Source organism: Lepidochelys olivacea (assembly GCF_965140295.1).
Source record: "Lepidochelys olivacea isolate rLepOli2 genome assembly, chromosome: 11".
NCBI lineage: Eukaryota > Metazoa > Chordata > Testudines > Cheloniidae > Lepidochelys > Lepidochelys olivacea.
Genome location: NC_140421.1, coordinates 10,292,103 through 10,315,945, shown reverse-complemented (window position 1 = coordinate 10,315,945; position 23,843 = coordinate 10,292,103). Strand labels below are relative to the sequence as shown.

Below are 23,843 nucleotides of genomic sequence, written 5' to 3'. Positions count from 1 at the left end.
TGGGAAGAACCAAGCTAACTCTCCCACAGGATGTGTGATGGAACTCAGTAGTGGACTGTTTTGAGCACTATATCAAAAACTGGCCTAATCTGACGACAGTTTGTGAACAAAATTGTGAAAAAACAGATAGCACTGTCATAGCCAAAGTTCTCAACATTGGGCCTAAGAGAAATGTTGAACACATGCTGAGTACCCTGAAGCCTATTTCTGTAGCCTTGAACAAAATGCAGGGAAATAGCTGTTTTACTGCTGACGCTGTTGAATTTTGGAAGGAACTGAGAAAGATCTTAAAAAGAGAAATACGCAATGACAGAGATAAATTACAAACATTAAAAAAATGAATGGGACAAGCACTATCTCCAGCTCATTTTCTTGAAAATATTCTCAATATTCAGTACCAGGGTCAAACCTTAACTGCTGAAGAAGAAGAGCTGGCTATGACATGGACATCCAGCAATCATCCCTCCATAATGCCAACTATAATAAACTTCAGAGCTAAGGGTGAACCATTCAAGAAATATACATTTGCTGATGATGTTTTAAAGAAAGTCACACCAGTGAACTGGTGGAAGTCACTTAAGCACTTGGATTCAGAGACTTTTGAAGTAATAATCTCACTTTTAACAGCAGTAGCTGCTTCTGCCAGTGTAGAATGAATATTTTCTTCCTTTGGACTAATTCATTCCAAATGGAGAAATCGATTGGGACCTGAAAAAGCAGGAAAGCTTGTTTTTCTTTTCCAGATTATGAACAAACAAGAAAATGAAGGCGAAGACAACTGAGTTAGCTGCAGAAGCCAATATTTTAAATTTCTCATGTTGACCCGGCTGACATAGTCGATTTAATTTTATTTTTTTTAAATATTTCATTTAACTATTTTAGTTAAAAACAATTTTAACAAAAACAAACCTGATCTCAAAAAACTTGAATGTTTAAATTCAAAATTTCATATGCTTGTTTGTTAAATTTTTATATGTTTGCTGTTGAAGAAAAAAATCCAGACTATATAATGTTGTTGTTTTAGTTAAATAAAATAATTTAAATGTCTATCTGGTGATGTTCTCCTCCTAATACAGCATGGTGAGAAAATCCTCCAAATATTAATGATTAAACCTGTTGAACTGGAGATAGTTCACCTCCCAGTGACTTCATAAATATCTGCTTCAATTACCTTTGGTAAATGAAATAACCAACCAATTATTCATTTTCTGATATAGCTGTAAAACTAATCCAAAAAGTTTTCAGAATAAATCACTTAAAATTTTATTGTGTGTACCTTCTAAAAATAAACCTACATCTATCTCTGGGTTGTGAAGACTATGTAATAAAATTATAACAACCAACAAGAATGCACTTTTATGTAGAAATCCATGATTAAATCGAGTCTTCCTGACTAGTGATTTAAATCAATTTGATTTAAATCAAATCCACCCTGTTGATTTTTCATACCCCTGACCAATGTAGCTCTTGTTCACCTAATTTTTAAGTGTAGACCAGGCCTTTGTGTAGCTTAAGTATTGTTAAATGTGGTCATACTAACTCTGCACTCATTGGAGCTACACTAACTCAAGTGGAATACCTCCAGCATACTAACTGGAGCTAACTGTTGCTGTGAAGACAAGACCTATGGGTTTGTACAGTGTGTAGCACAATGAAGCTCTGATCTCAGCTGAAGCCCCCAAGACACTACTGTAATTTATATAGCAGTGGTATCTGAGTATTTCCCATACTTTTAAAGTGAACACACACACACACACACACACAGAGAAATCTCTCTCTTTCTGCAATCAGTATTTCTGGATTGTATTCCCAGTTCTTCCATTGACTTAATATGTGACCTTGAGTGAGTCATTTAACCTGTCTTTGCCTCAGTTTATTCATTTATAAGAGGGAGATGACATTTACACCACAAATGTATATATACAGACACAAACAGTAATTGAATACATGAACCAAACACCTACTAGTTGGAGGACTAAATCTTCCAGCCCAGAGGTAATTTAAGACATGAGAAGGAATCCTCTGTAGCAAAGTCCAGCTAAAACATGAGCCCTTGCTGCAGCTACCAGCCCTGGGACCAACCTTTGGCTAGTAGGTATCTGAAATTTTAAGATTCACACCCCTTTTGCTGAGGGACAAGAGAAGTAACTGTCTGTCTCCCCACCCACTCATTCCAAGGGCTCCTGGCTGCTGTGAGAAGTTTCCACTATTATACCTCTGCACAAGAGCCCTGTAACTGTGGTGAGTGCCTCTCTTACTCCCACCTGACACAGGGATAGATGCTCTGCTGTTACCCTAAGTTCACTTCCCACATTACAGAACAGGGTTGGTGAAGATTCTGCATTTGGAGAAATACAGCTACTTCCATGCCACCTTACAAGGGAAGAGGAGTTAGAAGCAGCTCTGGCTCAACGACTGGCGAAGACACTGACTATCTCCTGGTGGTGCTTTCAGTGGAGACACTGAACAAAAAAGCAAGTATGAAAATTCTCTCTCTACGTATCCCTCCTGCGGAGCGAGGAAAATAGGACTGCTAGAGTCCAGTCAATGAAAAAACCATGTAAATCCTGTGATTTCTAGGAAAAGTTACTGTAGCAAGCTTTCAACCTTGGCATTTGGTTTACAATTTCAATTTTATCTTTGCAATAAGATGGGCTAGGAACTGTTATGTAAATGATTCAGATTAGAAGTAACCTGAAGGATTAACCATTAAGGTTCATAGGCTCTGATGGGGCCAGATAAATCTTCAAAGATTCAAAAATTTTCATGGCTAATAAATCAAAAATTAACCCTACATTCCCAAAATATTCCAAGGAGCTAGTTGTTGTCGAAGGCAACTCAATAAAACAGATGTGGAGTTTCTTGGCCCAGCTGCATTTGAACTATAACATTTCAAAAAAACACCAGAAGACTTTACAAAAGCAGAAGACCTCTTACTTTCAAAACTCTCATCCCTCTGTGATGTTGTTAGATTAACCTCAAACTTCGCAAACAGGAAAAAAAAGTCCTTCTCTGGTTTACAGAACATGCATTAGAATGCTTAATTTGCAGCTTTTTGAGGAAGCTGGAACGTTAGCTACAAGTTAACTATGCAAAAAGAAAAGGAGTACTTGTGGCACCTTAGAGACTAACCAATTTATTTGAGCATGAGCTTTCGTGAGCTACAGCTCACTTCATCGGATGCATACCGTGGAAACTGCAGCAGACTTTATGTACACACAGAGATCATGAAACAATACCTCCTCCCACCCCACTGTCCTGCTGGTAATAGCTTATCTAAAGTGATCATCAAGTTGGGCCATTTCCAGCACAAATCCAGGTTTTCTCACCCGTCACAGCCACAGCATGCATATAAAAAGCACTAAATAAAGAACACTGTGTGACAAAGTGAGAGCTTAAAATGTTAACATAGGCTCTTCTCGTCTAGACATTCTGAAATAAGACACACGGAGTAGAAAGAAAAAGAGCACTTGTGGCACCTTAGAGACTAACAAATTTATTTGAGCATAAGCTTCCAATGAAGTGAGCTGTAGCTCACGAAAGCTTATGCTCAAATAAATTTGTTATCTCTAAGGTGCCACAAGTACTCTTTTTCTTTTTGCGGATACAGACGGCTGCTACTCTGAAACCTGTCAGGGAGTAGAAAGGGGAAGTAAGCTGCCATTTCTTCACTTTCATGTGCAAAAATAAATCTGTAAAGAAACAGTTACTGAAAAGACAAGGTTTATAGTTCATCATTAAGTGGTTAATATTTGTAAAAAGCCATGTACGTGCTCAGCACTTAGCCATAAAACACCTATCAATAATACTGCTACTAATTATAATAGAGCTGTTGAGACGCTATGGTTAAGGTTGTGTTGTTTTGCACTTTAAGGGGGAACTTAACCTGTTTAATAGGAAAAAAGTATATAGCCTAAATTTTCCAATCACTGAGTAAAGCTTGAAATGGTGGAGAGATTTCAAGAAAACTAGTTAGTTTCCAAATTTTCATCAATTAAAAATTACCCCCACCAAAAAAAAAAAGTCACTTTGACCCTCAATTTGGGGACCTCTCTAGCTTAATAGTTATAAACGATAGAAAGGCAAAATAAAATTACCTAATTTGGTAGGTTCGCTGGAGTTATGTAATTATTTTGTTAATTATTTGTTAATTCATAGAAAGAAAAAATTAACATTTTTATTGAAAATGGGGTCCTATGGCAGCAACTTCCACGCTGAGATGTGAAAGCCTTTTTGAACAGTTCAGGAGAGGAATGTAAGCCTGCCTTTTGATGTATGCTTTCAGTAATGTTCTCTGCACCCCAAATCAGTGGCATAGGGAATGGATGTTTGTTAGGCAAGGGGCTTTGTATTGTTTGAGAAATCTTAGATGAAGAAGCTGCTAGTTAATTGCTACTGAACAGTTTAATGAAGAGTAGGAACACTGACAAAGCAATAGCTCATTCACAAAGTAGCATCATCATCACAGAGTTCTTTAACAGAGGTCCTGTTCTTCATAAGAGTTTTGTTACATTGAAGATTCAGCTAAAAACATAGGAAATTAATAAGCAAAGAAACACTGCATTCTACATTAGTTAAGGTTATGCTACACGTAACTAACACAAAACCTAAAAGAAAAGGAAATGAAAACATAAAGCTTATCCCTTAACTAGTAGCACAACTACCATACACAACAGAGAACATCCCAAAATCTCAATTCTGCCCCAGTAAGAATGCCAGTCTTTCAACACCACCTTACCCAACTTGAATGTGGAATATTTTGCTAATATGTAGAAGGAGTGGTATAAGTGCGTGTAGCAAGTCTGTGGATGACATAATGGTGCTTATTATGTGCTGACCCAAAATTAATCATAGGGTTTTATGAACATCTACTCTACCCAGCTTAATTTCTTGTTTTCTTTCCCTCCCTACATACAATTTTCAATCATTCTAATTTATTTCAAAATACCTCACTGGAATACCTTAATGGGAACATATCAAAAGGGTAATTCAACCAAGGTTCTGCAGTTTTCTTGATTGTGTACATCCGCATGCCACTATTATTAGTTCAAGCCAGTTCATTAAAAAAGCATGCAACGCTTGAATTAGTACTGTTACTGGCTCTTGTGTTTTTCACCCTTCATTAAGCAATATAACCAAATATTTGATCCCTTTTGGTACCCATCATAAGTTCCATTCTGACAGTCAAGTATTTGGGCAGTAGAGGACAAAGGAAGTAGTTTAATTTTTTTTACTAATTTATTTTTCAACTGGGAAGTCTTGAGAAACAATTTTTACTTATTAATTCTATCAGATGTCTCGTGCATGTACTTTGAATAGTTAGTATTAATAAGCTGTCATCTACATAGAAAAATGTATATTAAACTCCGTCAAAAAAGTCTTGTTTCCTGGATGCGTCGGCAAATATAAAGCAAATGTAACCAGGAGTGGTAGAAGTTGATAGTCTGTTTGTGCCTGTCTAGCACGATTCAAGAACGATTCAAATGCAATTCCATCACTTAATTCCAATGCATTAGGTTTTGAACATAGCCAATGTATTCACTTTGATATTGCCAGAACAAAGCGGCACACATTATATATTTGTAATAAGTAATCCCATTCCACCCTGTTGAATGTTTTCCCTATTTGGACACACGGTGAAGAGAAGGAGAACTGAGTTGCAGTCACTTTATATTCAGTATGCCAATGCTCAGGTCACCTACTTAAAAAGTTGCAATTTTTGAACAAAAAAATTTCAAAAACAGACTTCGAGAAACTGCAGATCTGGAATTAATTTGCAAACTGGACACCATCGAATTAGGCCTGAATAAAGACTGGGAGTGGATGGGTCACTACAAAAAGTAATTTTCCCTCTGCTGATACTCCCTTCTTGTCAACTGTTGGAAATGGGCGACATCCACCTTGATTGTATTGGCCTCGTTAGCACTACAAAAGTAATTTTCCCTCTCTTGATATTCACCCCTTCTTGTCAACTGTTGAGAATAGGCAACTTCCACTATAACTGAATTGGTCTCGTTAGCACTGACCTGGGTAAGGCAACTCCCATCTTTTCATGTGCTGTAATATTTATACTGCTTACTGTATTTTTCACTCCATGCATCTGATGAAGTGGGTTTTAGCCCTTGAAAGCTTATGCCCAAATAAATTTGTTAGTCTCTAAGGTGCCACAAGGACTCCTCGTTGTTGTCACCTACTAAGTTTCTGTACTTTATTTCTCCCATATGAAGTATGCAATTTTGTTGGGATCTGACTTTCTCTTAGTGATGTTAGGTGTAGATCTTAACTTTGGTGCTCAAAGATAGCGATTTCATTATTTGAGTCCATGACCCTGCAAACACATAGGCACAGGCTTAGCAGGATTTTCAAGACTACTCAGAATGTAAAGTCAAGCACGTGCATATATCTTTGCTCGGGACTAAATGAGGAACTAATTTGCCCTTTACCTTACCCTTTGAAAATACAGATTTTTATACTGGAGCCTTCTGATCACAATCAGCCTGACAGCTTGGTTTTACAAAGCTATCTTTCTCCAGAGGGATTTACCTATATTTAATTGATTCTCTCATCTCTTCACGTGAAAAGGATCCCTCAATGTCATCTCTTTCAAGATTTGTTAATTTAGGTAAATTAATCCCTTCCACAAAACTTGTTATGTTCAGATTAGTGTAATCTTTTAAGACATTAAAAGGTTTGTATAGTTCATAAAATTCAGTTGCTTATTTCCACAGGAAGAGTGTGAATGTCCTGTTGTTCAATTAAATTAGAAACATTTCTTCATGTTTCTTTTGCCTTTTTCGACTGAACTGGATCAATTTACTTGCCCTTTCACCAAATTCATACTGCTTTTGCTTTGAAAAGACAGCTTTTGGTTAAAAAAAAAAGTACTAAATTCACATTTAGCCTTCATTAAATCCTCCAGAACCTGTTGCTGTTCCTGTTAAAGTCAATGGGAGCTTTGCCACTGACTTTAATGACAGCAGGATCAGGAGCTTAATGTATTATCTGAGGATATTTCAATTGAGTCCTGTAATGTTGCATTTGACACTCTCTCCCCATCCCCCAACCACCCTTATTTTCAAAACTCTGTGCTTTACTGTCAATATTTCTTTCAGGTATACCTGTGACAAGAGACATCTTGGCAAAGGGTCCCCTGTACCTTTTAAACAGCTCTTCTTTCAGACCTGACACCACAAGGATATCATGTGAGGTATCCACAAACAGTTGGTAACTTCTCAAGATTCAATCATTGTGAGATGTATGTACAGGTAATATTTAAGGAATAATGTATTTATACTGAAAGTATGCTTTATGGACATGTTTTAGAAATTAATCACCAGGACGTGTTGTGCCTCTAGGATGGACCATTCAAGCAAGAGGGAGTTGTCACTGCTCCCTAATCCGATGGCGAGGTAATGCAAGGCTCCACTGACTAGCCTTGCTCCCTCCGCAAACTATCAAAGAAAAACTATCAGAGGCACCATCAATCAAAACCTGTCGGAGGTGAAAAAGAAACATTACAATGGACAAAACTTTGCCCTGGCTATGAACAGAAACAGAAGGCTGTTTTCAGTATTCAGTAATTCAATAAGGACAAATGCAAAGTACTCCACTTAAGAAGGAACCATCAGTTGCACACATACAAAATGGGAAATGACTGCCTAGGAAGGAGTACTGCGGAAAGGGATCTGGGGTCATAGTGGACCACAAGTTAAATATAAGTCAACAGTATATAACACTGTTGCAAAAAAAGCGAACATCATTCTGGGATGAATTAGCAGGGGTGTTGTAAGCAAGACACAAGAAGTAATTCTTCCGCTCTATTCCGTGCTGATTAGGCCTCAACTGGAGTACTGTATCCAGTTCTGGGCACCACGTTTCAGGAAAGATACAGACAAATTGGAGAAGGTCCAGAGAAGAGCAACAAAAATGATTAAAGGTCTAAATAACGTGACCTATATGGGAAGATTGAAAAAACTGGGTTTGTTTAGCCTGGAAAAGAGAACCTTGAGAGGGGACATGATAACAGTTTTCAAGTACATAAAAGGTTGTTACAAGAAGGAGGGAGAAAAATTGTTCTTCTTAACTGCTGAGGATAGGACAAGACGCAATGAGCTTAAATTGCAGCAAGGGCAGTTTAGCTTGAAAAACTTCCTGTCAGGGTGGTTAAGCACTGGCATAAATTGCCTAAGGAGGTTGTAGAATCTCCATCATTGGAGATTTTTATGAGTAGGTTATACAAACAGCTGTTAGGGATGGTCTAGATAATACTTAGTCCCACCATGAGTGCAGGGGACTGGACTAGATGACCTCTCGAGGTCCCTTCCACTCCTATGATTCTATGATTATGCAGAAAAGGGAGAAGCAAGGCTGATTTCATGAACGTTTGAGTCCCAGTTCTTGTGAAACCAGCCAGCTTGGCAAAAGACTGAACTTTTGGAGGAAAAAACCTATTTTATATAGGAAAGGTAACTATTTGTAAGGGTAGACTCAGATTTGTGTTTTATTATTTGGTTTAACCAGTTGTTTCCATCACTTTCTCTCATTTCATAAATCTTTATTCTTTCTTATAATAAAACAAAAGGAGGTTTATTTAAATGCTCACAAGTGCTGTGTGGTTTACAATAGCAGTGGTTTAAAGTAAAACTGATAAACTGAGGTACCATGCACCTTGCAGAAGATCTGGAGTTCGTGAGTAGCCAATGTCTTGGGCTGGATATGACAGGGAAACAATTCAAAGGGATTTGGAGATTGGGGTGCACCTATTGTTAACCTGCAACGTGAAGAAAAGGCTGGCATAAGCCCAGAGGAGACTGCTTGATGGCTGCAGGTGTAAGGGAGTTGATATCCCGCTACTACAAGACAGACTCCTTTTCACCAAAGGGAGGGGATAACAAGGTGACTTACTGTCCCGGGTACCCTGAGAACTGCCACATCTTACTGGACCTGACCAAAAGCACAGTAACTGAAGAGACTGCTCCATTTATGTTTCATAAATTCTTCAATTTCCCTTTTAACCAGGACTCTACTTACAAGAATTTTTGAAATGTATGAGTCTAGCCTTATATTTGTGAAAATCAAACCCTCATTCCTCTCAAATAAACTCCTACAACTGTAGCTTTAGAAGAATAAGTGTGTGGTCAAATTACATTAGGTCAGGAAAACCTCACTCTCAACACAGAAGAAAGATTTTCAACCATAAAAATCTCCCTTGACTCACTCTTTTACTTGTTTGTCCAGATCATATAATATTTTAGGGTTTATTTTCCTGAAAACAAGTACTAACTAAAAGATATTACATACTATATTTTCTTAACCATGAGCTGACAACAAAAGCATTACATTTCACTTACTTACACAATATGCTGCACAACAAACAAAACTTATCTGTCAGCTCACATGCCCCAAGAGAATGCCAACTGGACACAGTTCTGCTATGACACCGCACATCACTATCTCCACAACTCCCCCCTATCCCCAAATCACATACATTAGGGATGAAAGGACCCTAGTGGAGCATATCAGCCCTTGTGGGACCCACATCATCCCACTATTTGTGGGAGTGGGAGATTTTTTCCAGGCAAGGTGAGAATCTCCATGAGGAGTCCCTTGTGGAAATTCTCCACATTGTCCTATCGGGGGCAGGGTTTACCACAAACACCATTAGGAAAAAGGCTGTGGGACCTGCCCTCAAACGTAGGAAAACCCTGGGGATCTGCAGGAGGTTAGGCCCTGTACTCCCATACTGGCTCTGACACTAGCAGACAATCTGGCTCCACAGGAGCCATACTATAAACCAGCAGCTCTCAAACTGTGGGTCAGGACCCCTAAGCTGAAGCCTGAGCCCCACTGCCCAGGGCCAAAGTCAAAGTCCAAGGACTTCAGCCATGGGAGGCAGGACTCAGGTTGCAGGCCTGCTGCCTGGGGCTAAAGCCCTGAGCTTCAGCTTTGGCCCTCCTGCCCAGAGCGGTGGGGCTTGGGCTTTGGCCCCCTCTGCCCGGAGCGGTGGGGCTTGGGTGGGCTCAGGCTTCAGTTCCCCCATTCTGGGGTCATGAAGTAATTTCTGTTGTCAGAAGGGGGTTGCGGTGCAATAAAGTTTGAGAACCCCTGCCATAAGCCCATCCCTGGCAGCAGCTGCTCTCTAACTCTTTGGGAAGCTGCACAGACTAGACAGCACAGCCTATATGCTGGGGATTCTCTGTGAAGCCAAATATGGCATAATACACATCTTCTGAAGCCTGTCCACTCTTCACACCCCCAGCTCACCCAGCCTCTAATCCCATCACCTATGTGAACTCCGACTAGAGCGCTCCACAGGATCCAGGAGACTGGGGAGGTGACGGGGGAGAGAATAAAAATGGCATAGGCATGGCTGCAGGGCTGGTGCAACCGTGAGGTGAACTAGGCGGTCGCCTAGGGCGTCAAGTAGTCGGGGCGCCAAAAAGCGGTGCCCTGGCTCGGCAGGAAGTAGCTGCCTTCTAGAGGCACCAGAGAGCCAGAGCATTGGCTTGTGGGGGCGGCAAGCCCCAGCCATGGAGGAGTCAGCGCGGCACAAGGGGGCAGCAGCCCTGCAAAGTCGGCGGTGCTGCTAGCAGGGAGCAGCCACGTCCCTCGCCCCTCCTGCCCAGGCTGCGGCCCAGCGCCCCCCCCCCCCCCCCCGGAGCTCCTGCAGGCTGCAGCAGATGCATGCAAGCAGCGGCCCCTGTGCGTCCCCCAGCTCCCCCCTCACTGTAGTCAGGCTCTGCAGCTCCCGCACATGTGAGATGCCGACGCCGCTCCTCTGACTGCCTCAGCACTCTTCGGGGGAAGGGCTGTGCATGCGGCAGCCCGGCAGCATGTTTTGCCTCCACATGGAGCCAGCGTCTGACAGGCATGGGCATGATAAGGAGAGTTTCAGGGGGCAGTCAGGGAGCAGGGGGAGGGTTGGATGGATCAGGAGTTCTGGGAGGGGGCTGTCAGGGAGCGAAGGTGTGGAGAGGAATCGGAGCATTCAGGGGACAGGGAGCAAGGGAGGTTAGATGGGTCAGGAGTTCTGGGGGTCCTGTCAGGGAGCGGGGAGTGGTTGGATGAGGTGTGGAAGTCCTGGGGGTCTGTGGATAAGGGTTGGGGCAGTCAGGGGACTGGTAGGGGTAGGGTTCTAAGGGAACAGTTAGGGTGTGGGGGGTGTCTCAGGAGGGGGCAGTCAGGGGACAGGGAGGCATAGGTAGGGGGTGAGGTTCTGGGGGGCAGTTAGGGGCAGGGGTCCCAGGAGGTAGCAGTCATAGAATCATAGAATATCAGGGTTGGAAGGGACCTCAGGAGGTCGTCTAGTCCAACCCCCAGCTCAAAGCAGGACCGATCCCCAATTAAATCATCCCAGCCAGGGCTTTGTCAAGCCTGACCTTAAAAACTTCTAAGGAAGGAGATTCCACCACCTCCCTAGGTAACGCATTTCAGTGTTTCACCACCCTCCTAGTGAAAAAGTTTTTCCTAATATCCAACCTAAATCTCCCGCACTGCAATTTGAGACCATTACTCCTTGTTCTGTCATCTGCTACCACTGAGAACAGTCTAGAGCCATCCTCTTTGGAACCCCCTTTCAGGTAGTTGAAAGCAGCTATCAAATCCCCCCTCATTCTTCTCTTCCGTAGACTAAACGTCCCCAGTTCCCTCAGCCTCTCCTCATAACTCATGTGTTCCAGTCCCCTAATCATTTTGGTTGCCCTCCGCTGGACTCTCCCCAATTTTTCCACATCCTTCTTGTAGTGTGGGACAAGGGACAAGTCAACGGACAAGGAGCCGAGGGCGGGGGGAGGGTTGGGAGTTCTGAGGGGGGCAGTCAGGGGGTGGGGAGTGGATGGGGCAGGGCTAGGGCGGGGCTCTCCTACTGTTGAAATATGGTAACCCTAGGCGAGCAGGGAGCCGTGGGGGCACATGGGGGCCAGCGCCCACAAGCATCCACTGCAGCCTGCAGGAGCCCCGGGGGGAGGGCAGGGGGGCGCCGGGCCGCAGCCTGGGCAGGAGGGGCGGGAGGCGTGGCTGCTCCCCATTAGCGGCACCGCTGCCTTTGTAGGGCTGCTGCCCCCCTGCGCCGCACCGGCTCCTCCATGGCTGGGGCTTGCAGCCACCGCAAGCGGGACGCTCTGGCTCTCCGATGCCTCCGGAAGGCGGCTCCTCCCTGCCGAGCTGCTGCTCAATGAACCAATGTGCAGGAGAGGCCGGGGGGGGGGGGGGCACCACAAGGTGGAAGTTTCGCCAGAGACCAGAGCTATTAGAGGGGCACAGCATGGGGCCATAAGTATCAGGGATGCCTTGAGGCAGCAATTTGAAGTTGAAAGTGACTAATATTTGTTGCTATGCTCGGGAGTGCAGTGCTTGTAATGCTAGGAGGTGATTGGTGCAGACGATGCAATATGTGGGTTTAAACATAATTGCAGGACTCTTTTTGCTTTCAATTAATAGAATAAAGATTGCGTTCAAACCAACACAATTCTTTTATTAAAAAACAACCAGCTAAGAGAGTCAAACCAAAAAAAACCAGCGGTGAGGGGGATGGGAGGAGGGGTTCTGGGACAGCTAAAGATTTGTGTATGTCCAGCCTTCTCCTTCAGAGTACAATGCAGCAGGTTCTGTGTTTCAGCAGGGCCAAACTGCAGAGGGATGGGTGTTGAGTGAAGTGGGTAGTGGGAGTCCGCAGTGCTGGACGGTGAGGGGGAGGAGTGGAATGCCGCGGGTATAGACTGGAGCCAGGAGGCTGATAACCGTGTGTTAGCGGTGTCTGTGGGGAGCATGGGAAAGAGTTTTGTGACAGCGGCTGAAGGGGAGGACAGGTGCAGAGCTGCTCAGTTTGCAGAGCTAGTATTGCCTGGAGTGTGTCTGCTTGGCGCTCCATAACCTTTAAGAGCCGCTACGTGGCTTCATTCTGGTGTGCCATGTTCTCCTTTCGGTCCCTCTTCTAGCTGTTCTGCCACTCCTTCCATTCCTGTTTCTCAGTGGCAGAGTGCATCATAACATCACGCAGAAAGTCCTCCTTAGTTCTTCTGGGACGCTTTCTAATTCTGCACAGCCGTTCAGCCGCTGATAACAAAGAGGGAGACTGGGCCCCCAAGGTCATCTCTGTGAAGTTTAAACACAATATTTTACAGGAGTAGTATTGTTCTCAGACAACACTGATTCAGTGATTTAAAACACAGCCAGTACTCACACACCTGTCACTAACTGGCTGACCCCAGGCAAACACACATGAGCCACAAGCCCCCCAAAATGGTGAGTAGCTGCAGGGGCAGGGTAAATCACTCTTCCTGGACCCTGCTGTACACTGGACACGTGGCTCTTGGGGAGAGCTACCACTATGGGAGGGGGGGTGCTGATAATCATTCCTGTCCCCACACTTTCCATAGGAGGTGATCATTATGGAAGATATCTCGCTGCTGAGGGTGAGCAGTGAATCAAGGGAGGGTCTTCTCCAAGACTGCAACTTCCGCCCTGGCCTCTATGTGGCTCGCCTGTAGGCAGCAATGTTGTCCCCCTTCTGTGACAGCACAGTGGAGCAGGAAAGTTACTGTTAATGGGGCAAGAAACAAAGCAGTTCTGCTGAAGAACCTGCAGCAGTGGATTGCCCAGTATCTCCATGAGAGTTTCCGGGAGATCTCTGAGGGAGATCCCCTGAAGTGAGGAAGTCAATCAACAGCCTGTTCCACCGCTCAGATTAGGAATGCAGTGAGAGACAAACCTGTTTTCTGCAACCCTGCTGCACCCAACAACTCACTTCCCAAAGCGATTCCCAAAATCAAATCCACTTACCGGGGCCTCTTCTCCTGTTTGTGCTTGGCAACATCTGACAGCTGTGACTGGCTAACCTCCTCCGGGGTAGAAAAGACCTCCTGGCTGCATGCATCTCTGACCTCCGAGTCATCATCTGCCTCTGGGTGCCCCTCCCAGATTGTCTCCTCCTGGCTCGGTCCACTTTAGACTGGCGCATGAGCCACTGAAATATCCACAGTGGTCTTTGCGGTGGAGGTGGGGTTGCCACCAAGTATCACGTCTAGCTCTTTGAAGAACCCGCAGCTCGTGGGCACAGCACCCTTCTGCACATTGTGGTAGGCGTTCCACAGCTCCTTCACTTTGATCCCACACTGCAGTGTGTCCCGGCCATGGCCCCTTTCTGTCATGCATTGTGAAATCTGTCCATAGGTATCATAATTCCTACAGCTGGAGCGCAGCTAGGACTGGACAGCCTCCTCTGCCCAATTGCTGATGAGGTCCAGCAGCTCAGCATTGCTCCAAGCGGGTGATCGCCTGATGAGTGGAGCAGGCATTGGCCACCTGGAAAGATGCGCTGAGACCACTGCACGTGTCACTGAGCAAACAGGAAGGGGACTTCAAAATTCCAAAGGAATTTAAGGGGTGGAGATGACGGTTGGTCACCTGAGGGCAGGGCAGCAGAGTTCAAATTGATGACCGGAGAGGTGAGAACAGGTATTGTGGGTCACTTCCCAGAGGCCAATCACAGCGCTGTATTCGACCATGGTGTCTACATTGGCACCACAGCTCTGGAGCCCCAGCGTAGAAAGCTGTACACCTCTTGTTGGGGTGGTTTTTTTACAGCACTACAATTGAGTAGTTTCTGCACACTACGTGGCTTGGCAGTGTGTACACCTCGGGAGTTACAGCGCAGAAAGCTGCTTTAATGTGCAGAAACTTGCCAGTGTAAACAGGGCTTAAGAGAAAAGAATTTCCCCCACCATGAAAATCACCATAGTCTGAGAAAAAGAAAAACTGCAAACCCTTAAAAGGAGAAGGGGTTTTAAGTGAAGGACATCCAGAAACTGAGGACTAGCATCCAGGCACTGACAGCAGAGCACATGCTGGGAAACTGGTCAGAGGCAACAATATAAAAGTGCAAAGCCTGAAGTTGCATCTTTATGTTTATTTTCTGTGTAACTTGTGTTTGATTTTACTTACTACTTCATCTTTGATTATTCTATTAAATAATTTTATTTATCCTTACCCCAAGCAGGTCTCTGGTGCGCACACTGAATGGAGTGTGTATCCCAAAGCGTACTGATAACAGGGGCAGGTTTCACTCCTTCAGAGGTAACGAACCAGAGGGGAAAAGTTCAAGTTTCTGGTAGTTAAGATCTCAAGATAGAAAGATTTGGGGAGACTCGGAACCAGAAGCGCTCTTGTGGTCACCCTGCAAGGAGTAACTAGGCTGACAGAAGCCAGGGTGAGACCTTTATGCTCGTAGGCTGGCAACTGGTATCAGGGCTTTAAACCATAGCAGCATAGCATTAAAGCACCCGAAGTTACAAGGCAGGAGGTAACAGAACCCTTTACTGGTCTGGTTGAGCCCCAAAACTTTACAGTTTAGAAGGTCCGAGAGTTAATAACCGAGACAAGGAACAGTGAGCTGGTCCTCCGGGGTGTCTAGAAGGGTTGAGACAACATCACAGGGACAGGGTACAGTACCTCCAGGGTGCCTAGAGGGCATTTGTCACTGGTGTATTATTCATATATGTGCCACACTGCCATGTCTTGCTGGTAATACAAAACAGATAGCTTCTTTTCTTTAAACTCCTCAAGTTTCTGGCTAATGGACAACAGTAAATCCTCCAATTTTTCCAAACAGAGAAGACCTCTCAACAGTCTGACTCAAGCAATGCACAAACTGAGGAACTGGATGAACACACACAGCAAGGTGAAGGTAATTTCAATAGAGAGACTGTGGAAACTGATGAATGAAAGGAGGCAGATGAATCATATGATTCCAGTTTAATGACTTTCAAGTAACACCACCAAGCTCAGAGGAAGATTTGCAAGTGCAGCACTAATCTCTCCTGCTTCTGTTTACTGATTCATGTTTTTGTTTACCTGATTCATGATTGTGGCCTAAACAACTTACAGATTCTGTTCATCCAAAAATTGTTCTATCTGGTGTATTGAATTTAAAAGAAATGCAGACACTGGTGAAGTCTGTGCCAAAAAGATGTTGATGGCCATAATTTTCCTGAATTTTTTCTCAAATGTAAGACTTCCAACAATAGAGAAAAGATTATAAGAGATTGGCATGTTTGAAGGGCTACCAACCAAGCACTGTACTGCTTCCCATGTTGGCTATTTTCAGAAGGGGAGGACAAACAAACAGTGCAGTACACTGGCAAAAAGTGAAGAGTATTCTCAAGCTATGAAAAAATGTCTCAACCTACATCAAAAACTTCCTGAACATGAAAAGAGCAGAGACCATAAAACCCACTACTGCCAGTGGAAGGAATCAGAGTAGGCGTTATGATGTGGATAGGAAACACATAGTGAGAAACAAAAACAAATATTAACAAAGCTGCAAGACGGACAGCAATACTGGAAAAAATGTTGGATGCTATCTTACATCTTGCTTGAAAAGGTATAGCATTTCAAGGAGATAATCTGATTGATGATCCATACAATGGTAACTTTCATGGAACTCTTGAGTTACTAGATCATCATGACAACATAACTCAGGGCCATTTGGCTAGAGTCAAACAGAAGCAGATAGAGGGTAGAACAAATCAAGGACAGGTACATTACCTCTCATGAGAGAGTCAGAATGAGTTTATTGAATTATGTGGTAAAAGAGGGCAAAAGGCCATTCTTGCAGCAAAAGAAAAAGCCATCTATTATCCTATCATATGTGATGCTACTCCTGATGCCTCTCACCATGAACAAAAATGTGTTAATATTCAGGTTTGTAGGTCAGGACCACAATAGTAGTGCATTTAACATTCAAGAAAAATTCTCCAGTTCATGAACTTTAATAAAAAAGGATATAGATGAAATGCTAATTGTCAGGTGAAACACCATCACATTCGACTTGATGACTGCCGAGGTCCAGGATAGGATTTGATTTGAAAATGTCAGGAAAATTAAAAGGGATAGGCCTGCATTATGTTCAAAAATAAACTTGCTGTGTCTTCTCCTTCCATTTCCAATTCACATAAGCTAGTAGATCCGGGGTGGCCAGACTGAGAAGGAGCCAGAATTTACCAATGTACCTTTCCAAAGAGCCACAGTAATACATCAGCAGTGCCCCCCTGCCATCAGTTCCCTCCCTGCAAGAGCCTCCCACCCACCAGCAGGCCCACCAGTCAGTGCCTCTCCCTCCCTCCCCACACCTCCCGATCACCTGTTTTGTGGTGTGCAGGAGGTTCTGAGGGGGAGGAGGGCATGGCAGGCTCAGGGGAGGGGGTAGGAAGGGGTGGAGTGGGGGCAGACTCTGTGGCAGAGCTAGGGGTTGAGCATTGAGCACCCTCTAGCAATTGGAAAGTTGGAGACTGTAGCTCCAGCCCCGGAGTTGGTGCCTATACAAGGAGCCACATGTTAACTTCTGAAGAGCCACATGTGGCTCCGGAGCCACAGGTTGGCCACCCCAGATGTTTCTGCTGCTGCTGCAGCATGTTCTGAAACAGTAACATATTTTAATTGTGTGCAGCAATTTGTGTTTTTCAGTGCCTCAATGCTTGTGAGGTGGAAGACTATAACAAATAAGACGCACTGTTCACTCCATTCTCAGTTAGACACATTCTGGATTGCACGTGCTGATGCTGTCTGTCCAAGCTCTCTGCACACAAGTTCAACAGGACTTTATTGCATTTGGAAACACAATAGTGTTCTTTGCTTGTAGAAGGGAAAATAGCCAACAGGATTTCAACACGTTTTAATTATAGAAATATTAACATTATTATACCAACAATGAAACAATAGTCTAGAGCAGGGATTCTCAAACTGGGGGGTCAGGATCCCTCAAGGGGTCATAAGGTTATTACATGAGGGGTCACCTCCATCCCAAAACCCGCTTTGCAGCCAACATTTATAATGGTGTTGAATATATAAAAAGTTTTTAATTTATAAGGGGGGGGTCGCACTCAGAGGCTTGGTATGTGAAAGAGGTCACCAGTACAAAGGTTTGAGAACCACAGGTCTAGAGAAACTATTTATAATTTAAGACTGTAAATTGTTTGGGAGAGGGACTATGGCAATATAGGACTAATTGCTACTAAAATAGTTTTTTCTCCGCCAAATACGTCTCCAGATCTAATGAAAACAATTACAGTGCTTTACAATGTGTACATATTTTCAAATTACTTTGTTATTGTTTTCCCTTTCCTCCAGATAAGCAAGCAGTTAATCCTGAGAATAAATACATGAAATAAATGGAGACAAAAGCCCCAATCCAGCAAACATACATCAGCTCAACTTTATCCATGACAGGTTTCAGAGTAACAGCCGTGTTAGTCTGTATTCGCAAAAAGAAAAGGAGTACTTGTGGCACCTTAGAGACTAACCAATTTATTTGAGCATGAGCTTTCGTGAGCATCCGATGAAGTGAGCTGTAGCTCACGAAAGCTCATGCTCAAATAAATTGGTTAGTCTCTAAGGTGCCACAAGTACTCCTTTTCTTTATCCATGAGTAACCTCAATTCACTTCAGTGGAAGTGCTCATGCTCCTAACAGGCCTTGCACAAACTGTCTGTAGATATTAGACTTTTTGCACACTAAGTGTACTACTATAAATACAGGTAAGAAAATAATCCTCAAAAAGGTTATAATCTAAATTCACAACTTCAGGAATTATCTTAAATTTCCTCAAAAGGTTGGTTAAAAAGATACCACAAAATTGACAGCTAGTCCATTTTAAAAAATGAATTTAAAGTTTTTCAAGGCACTGCGCCTGCCCCATATTCTCCAATTTGTAATAACATTTTCCTATTTGATTCCTAACATCCAGCAGGAACTTTTATTATGCAAGCCTCACACTGATACTAGAACGGTCTCAAAGACTAACCCAATACTTCAATTGGACACGTTAGAAAAACTAAACCTTCTCTATATCGTTACCTACAGGTCTTGAGATTTGGGGTGGGAAATTCCCTAAATCCCCTTATTTTTAAAGGTATTGTTGAGACCGTTTTTAAACATCCTTTGTAGTGAATGACTTCTGCTGTGCATTTGCTTCAATTATATATTTAAAATACCATTCATTTCATTTTTAAGGTATTTCCTCATTCAAGCAATCTTGACAGACAACTCTGAGCACAAATGGAAATGGGTAAGTTATAATGAGATCTAAGAATGAAAAGCACTAAATAATAGGTAGGTAGCAGTAGTATTATATATTTATGTGAACAAAGAAATCTTAATATATGGTTTAGCTCCAAACCACAGCCATCCAAAAATGAAACCCAACCAAAGGAAAAACAACAAACACACAAAGGTACGTCAGAATCCTCATATGACCCCTAGAGAGAAAAGGGAATGGCGAGGGGGAGAAAGAAGAGCTGGGAAGAGGTGCTGATGGGGATAGGGCTGAGCAGGGAACCTGACAAAGATGAATGGGGAGAGTGGGATAAGGAGAACAGAGATTTTATGAAAACTCCTTGTAGTCCCAGCCCTCTAAGGCCCCACTGCCTTTCCAGTGTGCGCCCCACATGACACCAGGGGAGTCCCAGGATTCAATGGCAGCCCTGTGCCTGACAGAAAGTCTTTCCTAGGGCCACTCATTTACCATGGGAACCCCTTGCCACCCACCCCACGACAGCTCCAGCCCCTCTGCAGAATGCCCAGAGCCCCGGACCCCCCCCCCCCCAATCTTACCCCTCTTATCCATGAGCCACATGAAGGCGAAACAGGGCAGGAAGCCGATTGGGCCCCACAAGACGAGCAAGGCGATGTCCCAGCTGGAGAAGCCGAAGGCCAGGCGGGCCGAGTTCTGGATGGGGCCCCAGCTGTTCCACACCAGGCCCTGCGCGAAGCCCAGCAGCGAGAAGACCAGCAGCACGAGCCAGCGCCGCCCGTAAACCCGGCCCGGTACCGGCGCCAGCCGGGACGCCGCCGCCGCAGGGATAAGGCCCCGCCAAAGCTGGGGCACAAGGGGACCCCCCGCCACCCCCCGGGGCTGCGGCGGTAGCAGGGACTCCCGCTCCTCCGCGCTGCTCCAGCCTAGACCCATCTGCGGGGGTCGGCGAGGGGGCTGCCTCCGGGCGGCCAGGACGGGCTCGGGGACAGCAGCTCTCAGGGCGGTTGAGGGGCCCGTGTCCTGTCAGGGCATCGGGGAGGGGTCTGGGGAAACGACGCCAAACTCACAATCACAGGGGCTCTGCCGGGCCCTGCCCAGCCGCATGCGCGAGCCGGGCGGCCCTGCCCACCAGCCACCGCCTTCCCTCACTCCCACCCATCCTCCTTCCAGTCCGAGCCGCCACACAACGGTCACTTCCTGGGGCAAGGAGGTCTCCCTCAGTCAGACCCCCCCCCCAACGGTCACTTCCTGGGGTGGGGGTCCCCCTCAGTCAGAACCGCCCCCCCCCAACGGTCACTTCCTGGGGCAAGGAGGTCTCCCTCAGTCAGACCCCCCCCCAACGGTCACTCCCTGGGGTGGGGGTCCCCTCAGTCAGAACCGCCCCCTCCAACGGTCACTTCCTGGGGCAAGGAGGTCTCCCTCAGTCAGACCCCCCCACAACGGTCACTCCCTGGGGTGGGGGTCCCCCTCAGTCAGAACCTCCCCAACGGTCACTCCCTGGGGTGGGGGTCCCCCTCAGTCAGAACAGCCCCCTCCAACGGTCACTCCCTAGGGGTGGGGGACTACCTCAGTCAGAACCGCCCCCTCCAACGGTCACTCCCTGGGGGTGGGGGGCTACCTCAGTCAGAACCGCCCCCTCCAACGGTCACTCCCTGGGGTGGGGGTCCCCTCAGTCAGAACCTCCCCAACGGTCACTCCCTGGGGTGGGGGTCCCCCTCAGTCAGAACAGCCCCCTCCAACGGTCACTCCCTGGGGGTGGGGGACTACCTCAGTCAGAACCCCCCTCCCCAACGGTCACTCCCTGGGGGTGGGGGTCCCCTCAGTCAGAACCGCCCTCCCCAACGGTCACTCCCTGGGGGTGGGGGTCCCCTCAGTCAGAACCGCCCTCCCCAGCGGTCACTCCCTGGGGGTGGGGGACTACCTCAGTCAGAACCGCCCTCCCCAGCGGTCACTCCCTGGGGGTGGGGGTCCCCTCAGTCAGAACCGCCCCCTCCAACGGTCACTTCCTGGGGCAAGGAGGTCTCCCTCAGTCAGACCCCCCCCCCAACGGTCACTTCCTGGGGCAAGGAGGTCTCCCTCAGTCAGACCCCCCCCAACGGTCACTCCCTGGGGTGGGGGTCCCCTCAGTCAGAACCGCCCCCTCCAACGGTCACTTCCTGGGGCAAGGAGGTCTCCCTCAGTCAGACCCCCCCACAACGGTCACTCCCTGGGGTGGGGGTCCCCCTCAGTCAGAACCTCCCCAACGGTCACTCCCTGGGGTGGGGGTCCCCCTCAGTCAGAACAGCCCCCTCCAACGGTCACTCCCTAGGGGTGGGGGACTACCTCAGTCAGAACCGCCCCCTCCAACGGTCACTCCCTGGGGGTGGGGGGCTACCTCAGTCAGAACCGCCCCCTCCAACGGTCACTCCCTGGGGTGGGGGTCCCCTCAGTCAGAACCTCCCCAACGGTCACTCCCTGGGGTGGGGGTCCCCCTCAGTCAGAACAGCCCCCTCCAACGGTCACTCCCTGGGGGTGGGGGACTACCTCAGTCAGAACCCCCCTCCCCAACGGTCACTCCCTGGGGGTGGGGGTCCCCTCAGTCAGAACCGCCCTCCCCAGCGGTCACTCCCTGGGGGTGGGGGACTACCTCAGTCAGAACCGCCCTCCCCAGCGGTCACTCCCTGGGGGTGGGGGTCCCCTCAGTCAGAACCGCCCTCCCCAGCGGTCACTCCCTGGGGGTGGGGGTCCCCTCAGTCAGAACCGCCCTCCCCAACGGTCACTCCCTGGGGGTAGGGGACTATCTCAGTCAGAACCCCCCCCAGCGGTCACTCCCTGGGGGTGGGGGACTACCTCAGTCAGAACAGTCCGCCCCCCCCGGTCGCTCCCTGAAGTTCTCCCTCAGTCAGAACCCCTTCTCCCCAACGGTCACGTCCTGAGGTTAGGGGTTCCCTCAGTCAGAGCCCCTTCTCCCCAACGGTCACTCCCTGGGCTCCAAGGCCCTTGGCCTAGAGAGCCCCGAAAGGCCCTTGGCCGAGGCTTTCCACTGTACTGAGCTGCCCTATCCCGACCAACAGCGGGCGTCAGCCCCCAGGATAGCTCAGCGCGTGACCCCAGCGCCCGCCTTCTCCGCCCACAGCAAACCCACGTGAGGCGTCCGCTACGCTCACGTGATGGGAGGGGGCGGGGCTGCCGGTGACGGACAAAGGCTGCGCTTTGCGCCCTGGGGCGGCTTTGAGGCGGCTGCTCTGCCCGATCACCCGGCGGGAGCATGGCAGAGGCCGTAACCCTGGATCCGCCGCTGCCCGGTAGGTGGCCCCGGCTGGTGACGTGTGTGCTGCGGTGGGTGTAGAGCCGGGCAAGGGTGCGGCCTTCTCGCTGGCTGCCTTGGTCTGTCGTGGCCTTAGAGCGCAGCCCGCTGTCCGGGCTCTGACCTGGCCCCCGGGGCACGGGCCAGCGTGCAGTGCCTGGCTGGGTCTTCAGCATCCTCTTTGCAGACCGGGCGCTGGCGCCTTAGTTGCTCCCTCCCCGGCTGCCTGAGCACGTGTCCACACACATGGACGGTTTGCTCCCAGCACCTCTCACTGTGTCCTCCCTTCACCTCCAGGCATGAGTTCAGTTCCGGTAAGTATCTCCGTGCTTGCTGGTCTCCGAGGTGTGCATTCCTCTGCACTTGCAAACTCAGCCCCGCTTCAGCTCCACGGGGGGGTAGCCAACAGTGGAAGCTGATGTGTAGACGGGTTTTACCACCTGCATCCACCGTTCCTCACGCTGCTGGAGCTGCACCTCTGAGGAATTACATCTACAAAGGTTTCAGAGTAGCAGCCCTGTTAGTCTGTATTCGCAAAAAGAAAAGGAGTACTTGTGGCACCTTAGAAACTAACCAATTTATTTGAGCATAAGCTTTCGTGAGCTACAGCTCACTTCATTGGAAATGAGCTGTAGCTCACGCTCAGATAAATTGGTTAGTCTCTAAGGTGCCACAAGTACTCCTTTTCTTTTTACAGCTACAAAGGTTACTGGTGCAGTCAAGGCTGTTAATATGTCACGTGCAAGGTCTTTTACACCTGAGCGTCCAGCGAGTCATTGCTACTTATTTTTTTGTTCCCCTTTCTAAAATCAAACAACAGAAGTAGGAAATTAACAGCCCAATGACATTAAATGCTTTAAGGCTGTAAAATGTCAGGAAACAGAAGTTAAAGTGATCATAGTAACATTAATTTGCCCACATAAGTATCCACTTCATATTTCCAAGTTAAGATTTAAATTCATTGTAAATTTTTAAAATAAATTCTGTTTTTCTATTTGCTGTTTTCCAGCGGTACAAATTATAGATTCACTCTTATTCTCTCTCTCCACTCACCCCTTGTATCCTTCTGTAAATTCCTCTGACTAATCTTATGCTGGCCCTTGGGATGTTGTGCATCCTGTATCTTCCTTTTTGCTCCTTTAGATCCCCACTCAAAGTCCACATTTCCACCAACAGTGACCCACACTCCCATGCCTAAAATACATTTAATCTTTAAAGGAACCTCCTCAGTGTGTATGGGCATTTTACTAGTACAAGCAACCTCATTATATGTACTTTGCATAAATCTTCCTGATCTGATATCACCTCTCCCTGACTTAAATGAGACTCCTTGTGATCCACCTATACAGATCCAATTGCAGGATCCAGGATTAAATTTGCTTTTGAGGTGCTATAAAAGATGTTGAGGTATTGTGACAGGTCATCTACTTGTTACTTTTTTTGTTTAAGGCAAAAGTAAACACAGAGGTGGGAAAAAGATCTGGTTTCTGCTGGTGACTGCTTGATATGACTTGAATGGGCACAGTTCCA

The 23,843-nt window shown here is 46.6% G+C and overlaps 2 protein-coding genes across 3 annotated transcripts in view; one reads left to right on the top strand and one right to left on the bottom strand.

Annotated features, from left to right (window-relative positions):
- The window catches only part of SLC49A4 (solute carrier family 49 member 4), a 152,706-nt gene extending 131,896 nt beyond the window's left edge, over positions 1-20,810 (bottom strand). The window contains exon 1 of the mRNA XM_084642531.1: positions 19,606-20,810. Within this exon, the coding sequence (XP_084498657.1) occupies positions 19,606-19,960 (355 nt within the window). The 5' untranslated portion in view covers positions 19,961-20,810. The remainder of the gene's footprint in view (positions 1-19,605) is intronic.
- Positions 20,811-22,182: 1,372 nt separating this feature from the next.
- The window catches only part of HSPBAP1 (HSPB1 associated protein 1), an 87,708-nt gene continuing 86,047 nt past the window's right edge, over positions 22,183-23,843 (top strand). The window contains exon 1 of one of the 2 annotated variants that reach the window (XM_084643545.1): positions 22,183-22,311. In XM_084643545.1, the coding sequence (XP_084499671.1) occupies positions 22,275-22,311 (37 nt within the window). In that variant the 5' untranslated portion in view covers positions 22,183-22,274. Of the gene's footprint in view, positions 22,312-22,368; positions 22,628-23,843 lie in introns of those variants that run through there. The other variant, XM_084643546.1, reaches the window with a different exon arrangement.